Source organism: Gallus gallus, chromosome 2 (genome assembly GCF_016699485.2).
Source record: "Gallus gallus isolate bGalGal1 chromosome 2, bGalGal1.mat.broiler.GRCg7b, whole genome shotgun sequence".
Taxonomy (NCBI): domain Eukaryota; kingdom Metazoa; phylum Chordata; class Aves; order Galliformes; family Phasianidae; genus Gallus; species Gallus gallus.
This window is the reverse complement of record NC_052533.1, coordinates 13,375,430-13,395,925: the sequence shown is the minus strand read 5'-3', so window position 1 is coordinate 13,395,925 and position 20,496 is coordinate 13,375,430. Positions and strand designations below refer to the sequence as shown.

General features: G+C 38.7%; 1 protein-coding gene across 33 annotated transcripts in view; it reads right to left on the bottom strand.

Annotated features, from left to right (window-relative positions):
- Window positions 1-20,496, bottom strand: part of PARD3 (par-3 family cell polarity regulator) — a 434,005-nt gene that overhangs the window by 104,343 nt on the left and 309,166 nt on the right. For 25 of the 33 annotated variants that reach the window (XM_040680350.2, XM_040680546.2, XM_015281342.4 and 22 more), the window contains one exon: window positions 15,269-15,379. The exons of 6 other annotated variants lie outside the window; for them this stretch is intronic. In XM_040680350.2, coding sequence (XP_040536284.1) covers window positions 15,269-15,379 — 111 coding nt within the window. Of the gene's footprint in view, window positions 1-13,384; window positions 13,458-15,268; window positions 15,380-15,919; window positions 18,163-20,496 lie in introns of those variants that run through there. 2 more of the 33 variants (XM_040680573.2, XM_040680584.2) reach the window with 2 other exon arrangements.

The window sequence follows — 20,496 nt, the reverse complement described above, 5'->3', positions numbered from 1 at the left end:
CATCCTAACATTAAGATTCTCCTGTGCATGGTTCAATGAAGAATACTTCCATTCAAGTGGAAGTGAACTGATTGTTGAAGTGTTATCTAAATAATTACATTCATATCCACCAGGAATTTTTTTTTAGAATTATTTTCTACAGTCGCTAATAAAATGTGTTAATACATAGTATTAAAAATCAGAGTCTAAATGCGCTATACATTTTCCTGCTAATTATAACCAAAATATTCAGTAACCCTCTAAAATAGCATTTACAAGGAGCGACTCAAAGGTGAGACTTAAGATTTCTATCTGTACTGACATCCAAAATGTGCTGATTCTTTTTCTCTTAATGAATTTGCTATGCATCAAGTCTAAACTGGTATTCCTTCATTATGACAAAAATATAAGTACTCTGATTAATTTTTAAATATTTTTTAATGTACAGCTCTGCTTCTGTCTTCTTCAGGACATACTATATTTAAGCACAATCTCCAAACACAAAGGAACAAAACAACCAAAAAAATACGTAGATAAATTCATGAAAGGAACACCAGCTAGTAACTGAATATTACTCTATCCCTTGTTCAATTGTAATAGCTTTTATATCTCAAAATATTTTTGTGTAAGTTGAATTTAATGCCATATTAATTTTTTTATGTAGAGCCCCCTCCTTGTATGCATCCACACACATGGTGTGGCTTAACTTATCCATTAGCATGCACCAAATTAAGTGCACACTCAGGACATGTCTGTGCAGACTATGGTGGGAAAAACTAAAGTGATTATGTGAACACACTGAAGCGCAGACAAGAGCCTGGTATTTGCTCTGTACTTCAGCCTTCATCAGCAGTGCTCTTGCTATTGAAATCCATTATCTGGAGAAGTGTTCAACCAGAGTGCTTCAGGCTCACAATGTGGTTATTTGTATTAAACTGTCTTCACCAAACAGTATGCCATGACACAATAAAAATGCACGTCTGAACTTACAGATCAGCTAATTTTGAGGATTTATTTTACGGATCTAATATGGGCTTAACAATGATAATAATGCTTAGCGTTTATATAACTCTTCATCTTGAAAGAATTTTGCAGAAATTGCTGATCAATTTTGCAGTGTTCAAATGAAATGGAACTTTCAAAAATACAAAAGCTATCCCAAGAAGTTTCTAAAGCCCTCTTGCTGAAGTGTTAATATTGAATGTCAACAATGTGATGTCTTTCTTTTGAGACTCAAATTATAACGTTCAGTAAAGTATAAACTATCCTCACGCATTTGTGCGGCATTCAATTCAAAAGCTAATGATAACTGCTTCAAATGACAATATTGTTAGCTGCAGAACTTCCTATAATTGTTCAACGAGCTTTTCATTGCAAGCTAATCCAGTAATGATAGACATACCCATTGTATAGCAATTCCTATGCATGTGAGATTGTGGTCACAAAAGTAAGCAGAAAGCTTTTGGTCTGCTGTCCCCAGCAAACAGCAGACATCTCGTTCCCTTTTTCAAAACTCTGTGAGTGGGATTCAGCTTTCAGATGAGGGCAACTGGCATTTTAGACACCCACATTTAGTTGTCAGCATATGTTTTGTTCTCCTGGCAGGCCTGGCCTACATTCATCAGCAGGCCACTGCCTATGGGGCCTACAGAGCTGTTCAACCAGCAGGGAAACGCTCCTGTGTCCAGAAACACCAAATCCTTCACTAGGCTCTAACAAATGCATCAAGTGCACACCCTCTGCTGTAAAGGACAGTTAGCCAGGTAGCTGAGATTAACTGTACCATTCTGCAAGACAAATGCTCACATCAGTTCTGTAGAAACAAAATTTCAACCTTTTCCAGCAGTGGAAAACCCACGCCTGTGATGATAGCAGAGGTGTTGCAGGATTTGTCATATGATTCATTTAGACCCTTTAAAATTTGACTACTCTTCTTAATTGATGAGTACAGTATGGGAGGGGTATTCACGGGCAGTACATTACAGTTGTTGCACTGGCAGCAATGTCTTTCCCTAAGAGCTGAAACAAAGTTGGCTGCAGCCTCTGGTGTGCAATTGCTTGGTCAATTCAATTAATCATCCTGCTGCTGCCAGGACTCAGTGATTGCCCAAGTGATTATCCACAACATAGTCTTTTCCACCGAGGCTCACTGATTTACAAAATCAGTATTGAACACTTGCAATTCCACATATGTGGGGCGGCTGACAATGCTTATTAAGGATAGAAACCGCATTGTGTGAGAACAGAAGCTAAATGACAAGCCATCCACCACTGACAGTCCTCAGTTCTTCTGCCATCAGACTGGCATTCCTCCGTATGATGGATTAAGAACCGAGAAAAACAACACATTTATAATGCCAGTCAGCTTGTTCAAGTTAGTCGGATGGGATGACAGCATTTGGTCCAGTTTTTGCCAGATATTTTTTCTAATAAAGAGGTCAGGGAATGCACTGGCCAGTAGCCAGATCATGTCAGACATGCCCCTTCCTTCTCTGCTAGAGAGAAATACCTTCTGGGCACAGCGTGTCAGCAATAAGCCAGGTCTCACTGCTCCTCCTCCCTCCCCCCTCCCCCAAAACGCCTTCAGGGCTTTAACGGTCCTTTTCCTAATTTTTGACAATCAAGTCAATATGGGAGCTTGTTCTGTTCTATATTTTCCTTTGACCTTTGTCTGGATCTAAGCAGAATTTTTCTGACAACTGCTCTTCTAATGAGGGTACCTTGATTATAAGCATTATTTTGATTTCCCTCTGAACCTGCTTATGACACTTAGCTTTTCTTACCATTATTAGAGCTAGTCAGTTATCACAGTTATAACCATCTCTCAGCAAAACCATCTGGATTCCTAGGGAAATCATTCTGAAGGATCACTGTGGGCAATGAGTGATCATGGGCAGCAACAAGCTACCCTATCATGGGTAACATGCAAACAAGAGAGACATTTCTTCTTCCTCCTGTGCCCTCCCACTTTATTCAAAACTTTCACACAAAAAAAAGTAAAAAAAATACTGATAATTAAGTATTTTAAAATGGGAAAGCTTAAGAACAACCTTTTTCAAGTTAATAAATGAACACCTCAACCATATCTCCTGTACATACATGCATATCCAGTTGGCTAAGATATGGCTGTCCTTTGACCTCAAATACATGAAAGAAAACATGCAAGGTGTTGTCAGCTTGCTATGGATAATAACAAGAAAACAAGGACAAAATCAGAAAGGCCAATGCATCATGTGAAATAGAAGTAGCAGGGAGCTTTAGAGATAACAATAAATCATTGTGTAATTGTATTAGCAATTAATGGAAGAGGAAGGAAAAGGTTTCTTCCCTGCTCAGTACTGAAGGAATGAAATTAACAGATGATGCTGAGGAGACAAAAGGCTTCATTTGTTAGTTTTTCCCTTTGTATGTCTTCACTAAATGGTTCATTGCAACCAGGTGGCTGGTTAAGCTAGTTGAACTTCATCCTTGCACACACCACTGTCTCAGGTAGCCTCAGACCTTTTTCAGTAATTGTGAGAAACTGTTGAGGACCGCTGAAGTATTGCAAGACCAGAAAAAGTCAAACATCCCTTGGAGGAGCAAAAAGAATTATTGATTCATCAGTTTAACGTCAACCCCCTGAGAAACTTAGAATCAAACTATTGGTAAGCACTGAGGAGATAATCAGGCAAGCAGTAGCCACCACAGATTTATCAAGAACAGATGTGGTCAAGCCAATCTGATTTCCTTCAGCAACACAGTAAAAGGCCTTATGAATAGGGGAGAAACAGTAGTAGATATCAGGCTAAGAAAAAACAGCAACAGAAAGATGCATTGGGTTGAACAGGGCAGTTCCTACAGAGCATCTAGAGAGAAGGAGTAGCTCTCAGCAGGAGGATGGATGGAGACATTTTCTGCATAGATCCCTCTCTGAGTTTACTCAGTATTTTCATTATTAATTAGGACCCTTCTGAACCCACACAAAATCCAAATGAAGGAAAAACAGAGGAAAAGATTGAAACTTCAAAAGCTCTTGAAGGACAGAGCAGGATTCAAAATGCAAATTTATTTTAATAACAGGAAATAGAAAGTAATTTACACAGAAGGTAAAAACGTGGGAGCTGCTTTGTAGGAATGGATCAGAAAATTCTACTGAGTGACAGATACTCCTAAGTCAGCAATGTCAAGCTGCTGTGGAAAAGGCAGCAGGGACATAACAGCAGTCTACTAATACATAAGGAGGAAAACAATATCTTGTTTTCTATATGCGATGCAAATATTAGATATCTAAGTTGCAGCAACAATGACAAAGACTAGATGATGTGGGCTGGGGAACATTCTAATTAAAAAGATAGTAGAACAGATTGCCACAGGATGTTTTAAATTATGTCATCATAAACTGGGGGGAAAACAAACAAACAAAAATCAACAACACCCCCCCAAGCCCCAAATCCTGGATGAAACAGTCATCTTGCAGGAAACGCGTACATTGGAGATCCTACCTTGAAAAAGGAACATGATCTCTCCTTCAGCTATACAAGGGCTGTTCCAAAAGTAATGGCTCCTGTATTATTATGTTGGCCTATAAAGTCAGTGGTGAATATTAATAGTATGGCAGTAGAGGTTGAGCCTTCCCACTGATATTGCATTACATTCTGTCGCTATGCAAGAAACGGCAGCAGAGAGGCAGTCTGTTACAGTGGCGTATGATATGTGCCCACTGACATTCATCAGCACTTGCTGCAAGTTTATGGAGACCAAACAGTGGATGTGAACAGTGAGGCAGTGGGTAGTGCATTTCAGCAGCAGCAAGTCACCTCTAATGCTACAGCTTTTTATGAGCACAGCATGCAGGCTCTTGTTCAGTGCTGGTAAAAATGCATAGCTAATGATGGTGACCATGTTGAAAAAAAAAATAACATTCTGTAACTGAGAATTTACTCTATCAACTCATGTTATTGTGCTCTTCATATCTGTGGTAGTTTCCAGATAGATAAACAGGAGTCATTACTTTTGGAACAACCCATGTGTAATTCTGCACTCCTATAATATGATGGAAAGCACAGCAATGACAGCAGAGCAGCAAGGTCCCAGGCTGCAGCAAATGAGGATTTGCTCAAATGGAACAGCTGTGGGCACAGAAATAAAAGAAAGAAGCTGCTTACCTTCAGAAGACCTCAGGTAGGCAGGGATCGCCAGTGAGACCCCCTTGCCTCCCCTGCCAACCCTTAAATGAGATCTGGGAAGGGGTGGATCCTGGCTGCACCCCTTCCGGTCACTCAGGGACATTGCATGTAGCTGAGCTCCCCTGGGCTGGCCCTGCCTTCCACCAGGTGCTCAATCACTGCTTCAAGGCATGACTTAGAATTTCTGCTGTGACTTTTATAGAAATTTTATACACATACATATTCCATGTAATGTTTCTACAAGAACAGAGAAATATAACAGGGACTAGGTTAAAAAAAAAAAGAGTCCACCAACTTTGAAATTAAACAAGTACATCAGAAATACACACAATCAGACAGTCTTAATTTTCTTTCTCCTCTAACAATCACAGCTTATCTGCCAATTAGAAAATGTGATAGTACCAAGTGTCTCCCTGCAGTTCCCCCCTTCCTCAAATTCCATATGCAGAAGAGATCCCTGAGAATTTAAAAAACGTTTAATGAGCTTCAACCCAGGAGGGCTGTAGTAGGGAGAAAAAATAAAAGTGCTTATTATAAGTGCTCTAGTAAATTGAGAAAAGCATGCTCATTTTTATAAGGACTCGTATTTAAGAAGGCTGATACAAATGAAGATGCAAAGAAGTGAAAAAATGCAGGAGATAAAGTAAATATTACATTAATAAGCAGATGAAGTGCAAACAGAGATTGGAAACCAAGTGACACTGATGGAAATGAAGGTGTCACCAAAATCTTTTTTTCTAACCTGGTGGAGTCTCCTATGCACCTCACCTCTACCTGTCCTTATCTTGATTCATCTCTTGTCTTTCCAAAGTAAAGACCCCACTCCGCAGAGTATCTCAAGCCTGCTTTCTTGGATCTTGGAGTAAATAAGTAAAGGTCCTGGCTTTTTTTGATGCAAACACACAAACAAAATCTGTAAATTACCCCTTCCATGGAGCTTTAGACTATGCAGTTGATAGTCTGCAGCACTTTGGGGTGGAGAGTATACCTGCTGTGTTTTTTGTTCAACCAGAACCAACTGTATCAGGTACACAGGCAGGATGGCAGGTCCTCCCATCCCCAAATCAAACACTACAATTTTCTGCCATAATTTTCATGTCTGATTCTGGGGTCACCAACCCCAGCAATGGAGGATCGCTCAGATGAGCAAACAGAGCTGTTATCCTGCTGGGAAGGTTGTGTAAAATAACATCATTGCTGCCTGCATGAAAAGTACATTTCTTTTGGTTTACAAAACTGGGCAGATTAACTGATATGAGACAGATCCCCAGTCATTAGATTAATGTAGTTCTAATCTTCTCTTAGTCCTTTTGCTGGACTGAAGTACTACTGACGCAGCTAAAGAGATTCAACTATTGCTAAAACACCTGAGAGAACTCCAGCTTCAAACACTCCTCACTCTAGGAGCACTGTGTTCCTCTCTTATAGGGGCTATATTGGGCGATTCCTTACCCTGCAGCATTTTTCCAGCTGGAAAACCAATCAGAAAACAGCACTGCCGGCTAACATCTGAATTCTGTAGTTGGATGTGTAAGGAACAGCTGTTCTCGTATGTGCAAAAAAACTAATGAAAACAACTTACCATATATCAAATGCTACCATATATCATAGCACATATCAAATCAGTCATTCACAGATACTGCAGGCAGTAACTAGAGTTCTGGTTACAATACTGTCATCAGTCAGTTGAGTTGACCCTATCCAGCATCATCCTCCTCCAGCTGGTGCAGTAACACAAGCGAGTATGAAATTCTGCCCCTGGCTCAATTACAGGTCCATTATTCTGTGTTTCTAGTGCTATGTACGAAGCAACCAAATCTTAAAGTTGGAAAATGAAACAGTGTGAAGTGACAAAAAATTACAATGAAAAACCTTACAACAAAGTAAGGGATTATATGAAGCTCATACATTGAAGTTAAAAGAAAAGAAAAAAACAAACAACCACCAATAGAGAATATAGCTCTTATACACTCAGGACCAAAAAATAACACCCACAACACTTCTCAGAATTCGTCTCTAAAACCCTGCTGCCTTGCAGTACTGACTGACAGCATATATCTACAGCACGGCCAGACATCGAACCAGGTTTGTTATAACCCATTCAGATGAGCATACTAGTAACTGGTTATAAAAGACAAGGTCCAGCTGTGGTTTGCAGAGGGGACCTGTCTGCCTGTTGTGAATACGCCACTAGGTGTCTTTCTGATTAGTCAAATAATTGCTGTTTTATCTAAAAATTAGAACAAAGAGAGCTTTTAGTGCAGTAGCTCACTGTTAGACTCCTGTAGTGCTTTTGGGAAAATCTGATGGGTTTTCAGTTCTGTTCCACTCAGCACCAACAGATGCAGCCATATTCAGTAAGTTTGTAATTATGCTACAACAATTTTCATTCTCAAATAAGTATTTGCTACAGCCACTCTATCTCTAACAGTGTGATTTATGGGACATCAGAGGACAGGCCGTTGCCCTATCCTGAAAGTCTTGGCATGGAAAAGTGGAACACTGCAAATTAGTGCTCTCATTAAAACTGGTAGGTCTAACAGAGTACAGAACCTGTATGATCTGCAAGACAGACACCTTCATCAGACTTGTAACTCAAGAACATTATAGAGACCAAATAAATATGGCAAGGGACTTGGCCAGTCCTTGTCAGTACAGTGCCTTGAATCTCTGTAGAAGAATAACAGAGAAAATACAGTTTTAGTGGGATGTCTTATAATCTTAATCCATATACTTACAAAATGCAGTTAAAGAATGTGAGGAGCTTTGTTTAAAAAACACCTAAGAAACTATTATTCCACTCAAGCTTCAATTTACATATCTCCCGAAGTCCATATTTTTATGAAGTGCAACTGATCTCAAATATTTCTCCTAAGCTCAATATTCTCATGCTTTACTTCTGTGTTCTTTTACAAAAAAAAAAAAAAAAAAAATTGCTATTCATTTGGTTTCATATCCTGCACCCTCATCCCTTATGTAAAAAACAACTGCCAAAAAATGCTACAAATCTCAGAAAAATTGGAATATCCCTTGACAGGCAGACCCCATCCCAAAATAAGTGAGAATGAGAAACATATTGCTCTTATTTTCTGATTCACAGAGGGATTGTTTTCTCTTCTCTTTTATGGGCTGGGAAGGGGGTGGAAGTTTTATCAGAAGGGATTTTATGCAAGTCACTTTAGAAAATATTTATCTTCTGAATGTTTGCAGTAATTATGGATTTAGAGGGAACATTTCTTGTGAAAGCTGTTAAGTAGCAGCAAAATACAGCAGCAGCATCTCTAAAGCTGAACCTTTACTTTGTTTTAAAGACAGATAACACTTGGGTTGTGTATGAAGCAAAAATTCTCTCCATATCACAGCATGCTGTCTTCTTTTTTTCCCCTAGAAGTAAGATGAAACAGCTTCATGAAAATATTTTGCTTAAAGCGAGAAAGTTGGGATTTTCCAACAAAAATATTATGGTCTCTCTGGGAAATCTGGAAAGACACCAAGAGTGTCCTGCTGCTCTGCCCTCCACTCCATCTGATACTTTAACAGTTCCAGATGGCCTTTACTACAGGATGACCTCTTCTCTATTCTTTTATGATGACCTCTGGGTCACAAATTATCTATAAGATGCTGCTGTCATTCTGTAAGACACCATTATATTCTTTCATCTAAAGAATAAAGACGCCTAACATTAAAACTCATCTTTGTTAGGTTGACCTTCCAATGATGATCAAAACAGACAGTTATTCCAATCAATGTCACTGCAGGAAAAAATATGCTTCATTTTTTGTGACACTGACATTACGAAATAAAGGCATTGTTTTAAATCAGATCACTTTCGTAATTGTACTTGGCTGGAGAGTATAGCACAGCATATTATGCTCATTTAAAATATAAAAAATATGGCTGTAATGGTTTTGATGAGCTATGCTGATGAAAGGGATGTGGTGTGTCATTTTCTTTTTCAAGTTAACAATGTGGCTTATAGGACGTAACAAAACTTTTTACACAGCATCTATTAATTATTTGTCTTTCTCTATCATCATAAATAGAGCACACTGACCTTGCATAGGAAAATATAATAAATAGTCCCAATGTACTAAATAAAGTAATAAGGTTAATTTCTTTCCCGCTGTCAGTAAATTCATGTTAGCAGTCTCTCGTCAGCTTGACATCAATTAATGATTTTAATTCCAGACTCTTGTCACAGTACTCACCACCCTTTCGTCTAATTAAAATGGATGATGCATGATGAAGGGAAAACACAAGACTTCTGTTCTTGTTGTAACATTTCTATTCATTAGTATACTTTTACAACAAAAGGATAGTGGCTTTAATGGCACTAGAGAAAGATGAAAAGAAGTTTATTATATGTTGGAGACAAAGACTCTAAAACCCTTAGGAAACATATAATACAGGAAACATTTTATGGAATGACCGAAACCTTCAGGAAAAAATATCGGTGTTATATTAGTTGCTAATGACCATACAGAATGTTTCACTCTAAGTTTAGGAAAAATCATTGCATGAAAAACACACACCAGAATCATACTTTTGTTTATGTTTGCACCAAAATATGTTGTAAGCCTAATCACTGATCTACAAAAGTAACAGAAAAAGTGCCAATGCGGAGACAAACGCCTAACCCACATCTGCAAACAGCTTCTCTGAGAGACACAGATCCTTAGTCATTCTTCCCACATTTTTTACCATATTCTCCTGAAGCTGTAAGAGCACCACATCCTACTTCCAACTATTATAATCTTCTCCCCAGTTCTTGTTCTAAAATAGTTTTTCACATTTGATTGCAAGGCATTAAGATATACTCTGTCATACAAAAGCCTGTTGAAATTCCCAGCCAGAAACATCATTAGGGAGCCTGCTCCTGGTTCGTCAGCCCTGGGCACCCCGGCATGCCTCGTCAGGAGCTCCTCTCCTGGCTCTGCAGCTGCAGCCAGCAGGTGGGACTCCCATGGCACCACTGATGTCAGCGGTGATGACATTTGCACAGAACAAGGAGAAAAATAACAGCAGAATTATGTAAATGTAATTCCCATCATAACCTACAGGAACAAAAGGTTATGTTTCCCAAAATGTAAAGGGGGAAAACTACAAAGAAATGGGCTTATTTTGCAGATGATAACTACATCTACAGGTGAATGCATGAAACATAGTGCTGCTTTGCTGTGTGTTAATCTTCCTCCAACAAGACTACCAAAGACTGGAAGTTTACGGCTTCTTTTTTAGTGAGAAGGAAGGCACACCCTGCTGACTCCTTGGCACTGACTGCTCTGTCATCCTCTCAGCATTTCTGAAGCCTCTGTCACAGTGCTTCCAGCAATAAAGCTATTTAATTCTCTTCCAAAATGTTTCTCCTTATCGCCTCACTACTGATCCTCACAAAACAGGTGTTTAAGCACCTGATTTTGCATCCATTTCTGTGGAAGCAGAGGAAGAATACAAAACTAGGATTAAAATACCTGTGTATGGTAACAGAGATTTACAGAACATGAGTAAAGCTCTTAAGTCAGTGTATTAACCAAACAGAAAATATCCTATAGGCTGTTCTTTCCAGAGGAAGAATTGAATCTAGAGGCAGATTAAAGAATCAGCACTATTCACCCATAGCTGGGATCACGTACTCCAAAGCATAAGATTACACCAGAATTGCTGCTTTCATCTTTTTAAGCATTACCTAGCAGTGAACCATGCTGGATACAGCTGAACATGTTGAAAACTTCACAAAGAAGCACATTTATTTTGTTCTTCTGTTATCCACTACCTGACTACAAAGAGTAAAATTGTTTGGTCTGGGGAGTGTTTCCGTTCCTAGAAGATACCCAGGGCTGAAGGCAGATGGAGCAGGCATGGGCTGTGCCATGCAGGTGACCAGAACAGCACATGTCAGAGCTGAGGAGGGGCAGGACAATGGCAAAGGTTTTTGATCTGCTAAAGATTTATTTTCTGTTGCACTGAAGACAGAGAAGAAAACATATGCAAAGCAAAATCCAAGGGTGAAAGAGGTATCAGAACCCGCTGTTAGAAAGAAGTCTCACCAGCATGAGTCACCAACCAAAACAAGAAGGCAAAACTAAGCAGTGGGTTTCTGAACACTTCTGTCTTCCAATCTCCTAAGAAAGATATAGTACTGTCTTGAAGGAGTCAGAAAACATTCCATGGAAATCTGCGGAATACCCCATGGTCACATTGGCTGGTGAGAAAACCTTGTCCTGGGAGGTTCTCAAAGATCACATGCAGAGAGTTGATACAGTGAAAAGGTCTGTGGGCTTCCAAGGGCTTAGATCCAGTAGGATAGCAGAAGGTGACTATCCACATGAAAACTAATTGGGTTGTAACTCTAATACCAGTTGGTCACTGGAAAAAGTTTCAGAACCTGATTTTAAGTCTCCCCTATATAGAAATGCCTGTGTGAGACTGTAAGTAGAATGAAGTATCTATGAAAACTCAAGATACTTCATGAGTCTCCAAACTGTAAAATTCAAGACATTACTCTGAGGAAGACAGGCCAGCTACAGATTCATCAGGAAACCAGAAGTGGCAGACCACTTCCCACAATAAAACTAAGAAGCATCCAGGGCTGTTCTCCCAGTCTAAACAATCCAATATAGGATCTCAATCCTATTCAGTTTTAGCTGTCCAGAGGTACAGCATGACAAAGAGGGGCTCCTAGTTAGCATTTATATGAAATGGCTGTGATTTGGTACAAGAATTGAGGTAACTGAATTCATATCTTATCCAAATTCCTCAAGACTCTGCAGTTCATTTTTTTTTTAGGAGCCAAAAAGCCAAGTTCAGAAAATCTATTTTTCTTATACTTTTGGTTGGTGTCCATGCTGGACAGAAAAAATCCTTTCCAAGAGCATATCAACTGAATTTGTGAAACAGTTCTTAGCAGATATTCAAGCATTATGGAAGTAGACATCATTTTCTAGAGTAAATCTTTGTTAAAGAATAGTGGTACACAGACAACCTCCAATACTCTACAATGAACCATTAGTATGAACTTCTGAGATTTTACAAGTAGCAAGCATCTTAGAGCAAATTTGGAAAGACTGGTGAGTGTTCTTCTCAGATGTCACTTCTAATTGTTCCAGTACTCTATTTTCTTGAAAGCTGTCTGTGTTTTTGTCTAGATAATTTCCTTCTCTCTTTAAAATTATCTTTTTTTTTTTTGTCAGTAAATACATACCATACATAGAAGAGATTTGCTCCTTAATAAGACATTATTACTAATAATATATTTACACAAGGCAATTTTACTAATTTTAATCACAGTAAATTGAAGAACATTAATTTGCTTATTTTTTCATAATCAATATGAACACTTTTTTATGACTAACGAAGACACTACTGCAAGCACAGAACTATTAAAATTTTCAAGTCAAAGCATAATAATTTTATAGAATTCTGGGCATGATTGATTTTTTAATTGACCATTCACTTGTTCTCTGACCCTCTAAGGATTTTTCTTCCAAGCCTCTCAAACACAGTAAATTCATTAAATCCAGTCTATTTCCCCAAAGTATTGCATCATTATAGAGGTATATAGCATCAAATACCAAGTAAAGCAGAGCAACTGAATTACACCGCTAAAAACACTGAGGGAGAAAAACCCACAGAAAACAAAGTTAAAATAGCAGCCATTACCGACCAACACTTATTTAGACAGTAATATTTCACTGTCTAATCATAAGCATTTTAAGGGATTGTTCAATTAATTTGCAAGAGTATTATCCACGAATAGCTTGTGTTTAACAGCATTATTTTACAGGATCAGAAGGAAACTCTCTGCAATCTAACTGCACAAATATTTAAGGTCTCTATGGATCAAATCAACATCTGAATTTTTCAGAAGCATAAGGAAGAACCTCACACATTTGGTTGCTATTTTATTATCTTTTATTAGTTGTACATGCCACTATCCCCAAAGAACTTGCATTCCCTTATAGACATAACACAAAGGAAAGCAAATACACAGTTAGGGAAGGAGAATAACAGGAGAAGGACCTGGACCTCCAGGAGGAGGATGTTATGATAACATCGTGCTGTTATGAAGTTCTGGCACATGCATTTTCTGCAGGTTCAGTGAAGACATAAAATTGTTTTAAAAAAAACAAGGAGTGAGATTCCAGGAAAGATTCAGAAGGGTTAGCATGACTCAATGGACAGGGATTAGGAATTTGCTCCATGCATGGGGAACTATACAAATAATTTCATAATTCTACCTTGGTACCCAGCGTGACTATTGCAACCTCTCTTATATCATCACATGGACAGTCTGTACTCTCACCATTCTTACTGAGAGAGACAGAGAGACATACAGAGACAGAGAAAGAAGAATGAAGAGAGAAAAAACATTACTAATTCAAAATAACTAACTCAGTCTTCCTTCTTTGCATAAATGTACGTGGCTGATTAGCTGGGGACCTACTGCTGCTAACAAGCCCCAAGTGCTTGGCAATCTTAGGTTCAGCAGAGTGTATTAAGCCAGAGATCAGCACTATGAACAGCAGTATGAACTATATGGATATCCCTTCTCCAGCCCTGAGCTGCCTGGAGCTATTGAGACAGCATTCAGTGTCTCTGCATTTCCAATATAAGCTTATGCAGAAATTAGGTAGTCTGTTTGTGGGTAAAGGAAAGTTGATTGCACAAACACACTTATCTCCAAAGTCAATTATTTCCTTCATTTCCAGTATTTCCCTTTACAATTTAATCGGAAAGCCTATTACTCTAAAAAACAGGAACAGATTTAGTGACCCTGTTTCTTTTTTTTTTTTTTTTTGTTAAAAGAGAGAAAATAAAAAAACAATCTGACAAGTAAAAAACAACCAAATACTGTGATCCAGCCACACTCTACTGTCAAAGTGGATGAAGAAAGACTTTTTACATAAATTTGTACATCTTTTAAAGAACAAAAAATAAAAAAATTAAAAAAATCCTATAATGTAATCCAAACAGATGGTCACACACGATAAAGTTTCTACAGTTTAACAAGTTGATCTTCAGTAACTCACAGATGTACAGCCTGCCCTAACTGCAATGCAAATGCCTCAGCCCTTAAAACAACTGAAAGCTGTTTTACAGTGAACTGGGGAGACTACACAAGAAATACTATAATGATTATACCATCATCTGTAAATTTCTGTTCTTACCTACTGAAGACAAAGTTGCATAGAGATAGTGGTAAAAGGGACCATTATGACTAACTAGTTACACCTCCCGTACAAGGACAACGACATTTTGTTTCATACTTCCTGCTACGGCTAAGTTGCAGCATAATTTTTAGATAAATCACCTCAACTCATTGTTCACTTTCACTGCTAAGCATGCCTGAATCCAGACAGCATTCAAGCTTTGTAGTCCTTTATTGTTTGTCTCCTTATTGACGAGCTTTCCTTTCAAAAAGGCCTTCTCTCCAAACACATCCCTGAATACTAGTTAATTTATGACCAAGGATTCCCAAGATTTTAGCTAAATTTATATGAGCTATTAGTCCAGGCCCCACATAACTTGGGCTACAAGAGACAGGATGAAAAGTAGATTGGAAATATTGAGAAGAGCATATAAGCATATATTAAATAGGTTTTAATGTTAAGGGAAGCTGACAGGGAAAAATCACCACTCATTTTTACAATTAGCAGTTTAATATACATATCATTCCATAAACAGACTGCATGACATAAATAGACTGAACTCCAATGACCAATACACTGATAATTATAACTCTTAGGTTGTTTCTAAATGTATCAATGAAAAAATTAGATATGCAAGACGTTGATGAAAAATACAAAACATACTTCACTCTATATAAATATTTGTTTCCTGAAAAAGTCAATAAAATCAGTTATAGAAAGTATAAAGAAACCATTTCATATTATTACTTGAGTCTCCTCAATATAGAAAGGAGCTCTGGGCCTACAAAAGATGCTTATCGCAGCCAATGTCCAAAATACTAATTTCCAAAATAAATCCAGCTTTGTCTTGTTATGTAAAGTATATAAACATATCAACATTTGGGAAATTTAATCAGTGAAAATTGAACTTCAGTTATTTAGTTTAAAAAACAAACTCTCTCTATCAAGGTTTAAGCAAATACTGAAGTCTACCTCTCCTGTTCTTGCTTCATTCGTATTCTCTCCTCTTCTGAAGTAAGAGCTTCCTGCACTTTTATTTTACCAGTTTTCTCACTCTTGTCATCTTTGCGATGTTTGCCAAACCTGTTAATAACACACAAAAAAAGAATCTAACTTGTGAAATGAACACAACTGTATTTTCCTTTTCCTATGACAAAAAGAATCCTCCAAGAAAGGCTGCTTGAAAACCAGCAAGGGAAAATGCAAAGACCTCAGAATCACAATTTGTAATACTTTCAGGCTGCTTTTGTTGGTGGGCTTTTTTGTTGTATGTTTTGGTTTTTGTTGTGCTTGGTTATTTTGTGTAGGTTGTTCTGCTTATTTTTTTCCTTCACTCCTCTTAAAAGCTTATAGAATTCCTCCCTAAAGGACACAACAAAACAAGAAAGGGATAGCGTCTCATTCCTTATTTCTGACAGGGCGACTGTTCTTAAATGCATAGTCAAGCAATGTTTCAGAAATTACTCAACACTCTCACTGCCAAAGAATGCAAATAAAGTTTACATTAAGTGGAGGCTTTCACAAATGAACTGCACAAGACAGACAGCCGTATGTCCAACGATTGCCCAATAAGCAGCATCACCACCCACAACCTCCCCACAAAAGCAGTTTCACCACACAGTAAACAACATCCAAAATAGAAATTTATTCTTTTCCAGAACCAAGGGTTTAAGGGTTTTTTAAACATTGTTACTCATGACTCTTTTCCCCCAAGGGTGTTCCATGCAATGGGCGAGGGCAGAGGGCTGGCACTGGCCTGTCTGTCCCAGACGAAAGACGTTGCCAACCCCGATGTTTGCTCTCCTCACATCTCTTACCCTTCTACAGGCTACATTTCAAGTATTTTACGTTTCATTATATTTGCACATTCCATTGGATTTTTTTAGACTTTCAGGCAGAGCACGGTCTGACATTTGAGATATTTAGTTATTATTAGGATGAAATTTTGTGTATTTGTTAGGCATTTCAGATCAACTTTGAAAGAAGTGATTTTTGTACAGAGAAATCCAAAGTCTAAACATAGCCCAAGACTAGATGACCATTTTCTGTCTATTTAAGGCTGAAAGATAACACATATCTGTTACACAGTATCTTCTTTTAATACTTACCTATTAAACATGGCATTATTTATCACACTAAACACAGCAAGAATTTTACTCCATGGACTGACAGTTGTGGCACTTTGCACACAAAAGCCCACAGCAAAAGACAAAAGCAAACACTGAAATATGCAATGTCCAGCAGTGGTGCAGGGCACCCAGAACTCTCACAATCAGTGAAACAAAACATGGAGTTCTTAAAACTTTCTCCTGGCCCCTGAAAATACACTGTTTATAACATTTAGAGTCCACCAGGCATTTATAGTATTTTCCTTCTTGTTCCTGTTCATACCAGTACAAAGCCATTGTGTGGGCTGAAGACATACTGTACAGTGAAGGAACCTGCAGAAATATTCATTTCTGACCACCCAGTGAAGAGAGAACATTATACTGAGTAACCACGTATGTGGATCTTAGAGCAGCTGCTAAAAAAACAACAACAAAAACAACCAATAAATGTGCAGTGTGGGAGCATGTACACAAACTGTAAAGTGCATGGCTGTTTTCCACAGTTACAGACTGCTCGCTTCCAAAGAAATTCAGGCATATGAAAACTAAAATTGTTCATTAATAATTATCTGAAAAATGAAAGGCAGAGGACATGATAGGGTTAAGAAACACAAAATATCACATAAAGTGAAATCTCTGGTTTTATGATGTGTTATACATAAAACTGACACACTTAAATTCAGTGACTAGAAATACCACCATGATTTTAAAACATCTACCTATTTATTAAAGGGTAGTCAAAGCTATTATACAAAACAGTTACATATATGACAAAAGAGATTCCAGTCAGCTTCTGGATGTCTTAAACTATACAAAAAAGAATAGTTAATTTAAAATAGCCCTAAATCTTCTAGCCAAGAGAGGAGTAAAACCTTGGCAGAAAAACTGTGGAACAGAGCCATTTTACCCTGATGCACAAGGAGTGCTGGGGTGGCAGGGCTCTGAATGACAGAAGATGCGGGGCTGTGGGAGGTGCACAACATATGTAGTGCTGCGGCACAGCATCTCTGGGATGCTCGTGTTTGCTTCTCCCTGCTGTCCTTCCTTGCTTCATTCAAATGTCAGGTAAAGTAAAAGAACCAACGTCTGGAATAGCCAGTGCATTTCTGGAAATGAACGAGTGGTTAAAAAAAAAAAAAAAGATGAAATTGGATCTCTGATACTATCTATCAGATTTCAGCAGCAAAATAGCATTTCTATCACCAAAAATCAATTAATTGTATGAGCAGAAATTTATTGAAATCAATACCCTATTAAAAAAAATAAAGTACACAGAATATTTCGAATAATTCTTGTAAGCAGTGCTTGTGGGCAGAGCACTTCTCACATTAACATGTAATGCAAACCTAGCAAAAATTCATGGTTTGAGTTTCCAGATCCAACTGTCCAGGTCCAGAACAAGCCACACTCATGCTGTGCTTCCACAGAGGCAGAGGGTTCAGTTTGCTTTGGCTTGTGAGCAATCTGTGGCAACAACCTTTCTTCTCTTTCAGGACACGTTCTGATCATCTTCTGCCCTTGGGGACATTCCCAATAGAGTTTCAAGAAGACGTTGCTGGTCCTTTCCCAGGTATTTCAAAGGGTGGCCATATTTCACCACTCTGACAGGAGACTTTCCAGTGCCAATCTCTGACAAGCTCTGTGGTCATCCCAGCAGTGCACAGCCTGGCAGAATATGAACCGTGGTGGTCTTGGAAAGTTGCCTTCTCTGGACATTGTCACCCGCAGAAGTGATATATCTGCCATAATCACCACTGCCTGTAATAAGTTCAGCAACATTAACTGCACTGTCCCTACCCTCGGACCCGGAGCAATCAATGCCATCCTCCCCCCTCCCTGATTGTGGCTCCACATCTTTAACAGCATCACCTGCACAGATTGTTCTCCATCACACTCGTATATCTCAGAGCTGCAGAACGGTTTTGGAAGCACGCTGCCCTAAGCAATTCTGACTCTAAACATTTCTGCAGAATTTTAGCAAGACCTCTGTTCGAAAATATTTTACAAGTTTAAGATTTCTGTTTTCCACTGAGACTGCATGTCTTGCATCTCTGTTAAGCTTCAGCTTACAAAAAGAGAAGTAACAGACAAACAAATGAAACAATTTTCCACGCTTCAGCAACACTTAAGAAAGGTGTTTAAAAGAACTGTGAAGAAGATACATACATACACACACACATGTACCCAGCTCCAACCTTTTATTTCTGTAAACAGTCCCTGCTCCCAACAACACTCAGACCTTTTGCTAAGATTGCTCTCACTAACAGTAAGCGGCTTGATATTTATTTCTATTAAAAGTGTTTTCTCCATGAAGTACAATTTATAGCCATAATGAAGCCCACAGCCCAAATCAGCATCCTCCTTCACCAAATTTACAACAGACGACATTTGTAAATTATTTACCATCCATACCCGAGCCAAGTTTTTAACTACAGAAGAGCAACGTACAGCAATGCTAAGGCACACAATTAAAGCAAGCTGCTAAGCACTCAACTGTACAGCACTCAGTGTACACTGGTGATTAGGCTGGTGTGAAGCTATTCAAAATCACTAGTTCTTCCAGTTTCCTCATGTTTTCTACTTTGATTTATAAATATCACAAAACAGGACACTTAAAAGCCAAAATAAGGGTATTTAGGTGTCTGAAATGCAAGTAATCTATGCAGTATCCTTTCAAGCACACCAAATGCATATCCTACAGTCACCCTACGCCCTTACAGCCCATAGCGAACCCCTGCCCTACTGCTCTGCCATGGCCCTTGTGTAGCTGTGTGAATCAAACAAAGAAAAGCGTGGGCCAGCTTCCCAGATTTACTCTTGGCATTTAAACACTTCAGTTTGAATGCACTGGCCCAGGGAAAAGATCTGGCTTACCTATGTGAAAGTTTCACCTTATTAAAGGTACAAGTGGCACATGCTGTGACTTGTCCTACGAACATTAACATGAGTGACACATTCCCTGCAACCAGTTCTTGCTTCATTGGGAAAGGTTATTTCCTTATAGTTCATGTACTCAAAAGGAAGGGAAGACGGAATTAGGATGAACGCCCCATATATGACCCAGGGAAACTTCAGAATTTTACTGCTTCCAGTACTATTTCTTTCATAATATATATCTTGAGTGTCCTGGCACACCCACGTAACAACTTTCCCAAGGAGCAACTGCTCACTTCATGATAACAACTGAAGGCTGGAAACTCATAGAGTGCAGTTGCTAACAATATCTCCATTGTAAAACAGTAATCACACCCATTTGTCCTGTGTCAGAGAGACGTTAGACTTCTGCAAGAACATGGCCTCTCTGCACACAGCTGGGTAGTACGTGCCTGAACACCTGGCAATGTTCAGGTCCTTGTCTGAACCTGTGTTGCTCTCATTCTCATTGCTGTAAGGCTGGATGCTGGGATACTTGCAGCAGTTCTTACACATGCAACTGAAATGACTTTTTCTTTTAGTGGAGGACTGCACTGCTCAGGACTTGTGCAGAAACAATGCTTCATGCATTAGCGAAAAGGAAGACAGCATTTAAAAAAAAAGACATGAACTACTGTCAGAATGAATAAAACAAAACAGTGCAGAAAAAAGAGCATCTGTGACACTGATATGCAGACAATCCTGAGAACCAAATTTCAAGCTCCCGTCATTTTCTGCCAAAAAACTGGTGAGCTATAGAAACCCTACCTTAAATCAGCGCACAGGATACCAAGGCATAGACACAAGCCACCCCACCGTGCACAGCAAGAGCAGTCAAGCTGCACACGCTATTGTTTCACATATCTATGACAAAAGAAGTCCTGATGCTGAAGCTTGAGCTACACCAACATGTGGAGCACCTGCTGCCACAGCAGCACAGCGCTCACCTGCACCCACCACTTCTCCCAGTCTGAATTGTTGGAAGCAGAGCACAGAACATTATTACTTATGGTGGAAAATAAAGATCAAAATGAAAATGTACTTCAAGCTCCAAATAATTTTTTAAAATTATCTATTGATAAATACATGATTTGATAGACATGGCTTAATATATCCTTCAGGGTACATACGCATATGGTTAAGTAATAGTCTTAGTCACAATAATTATAAATATAGTAA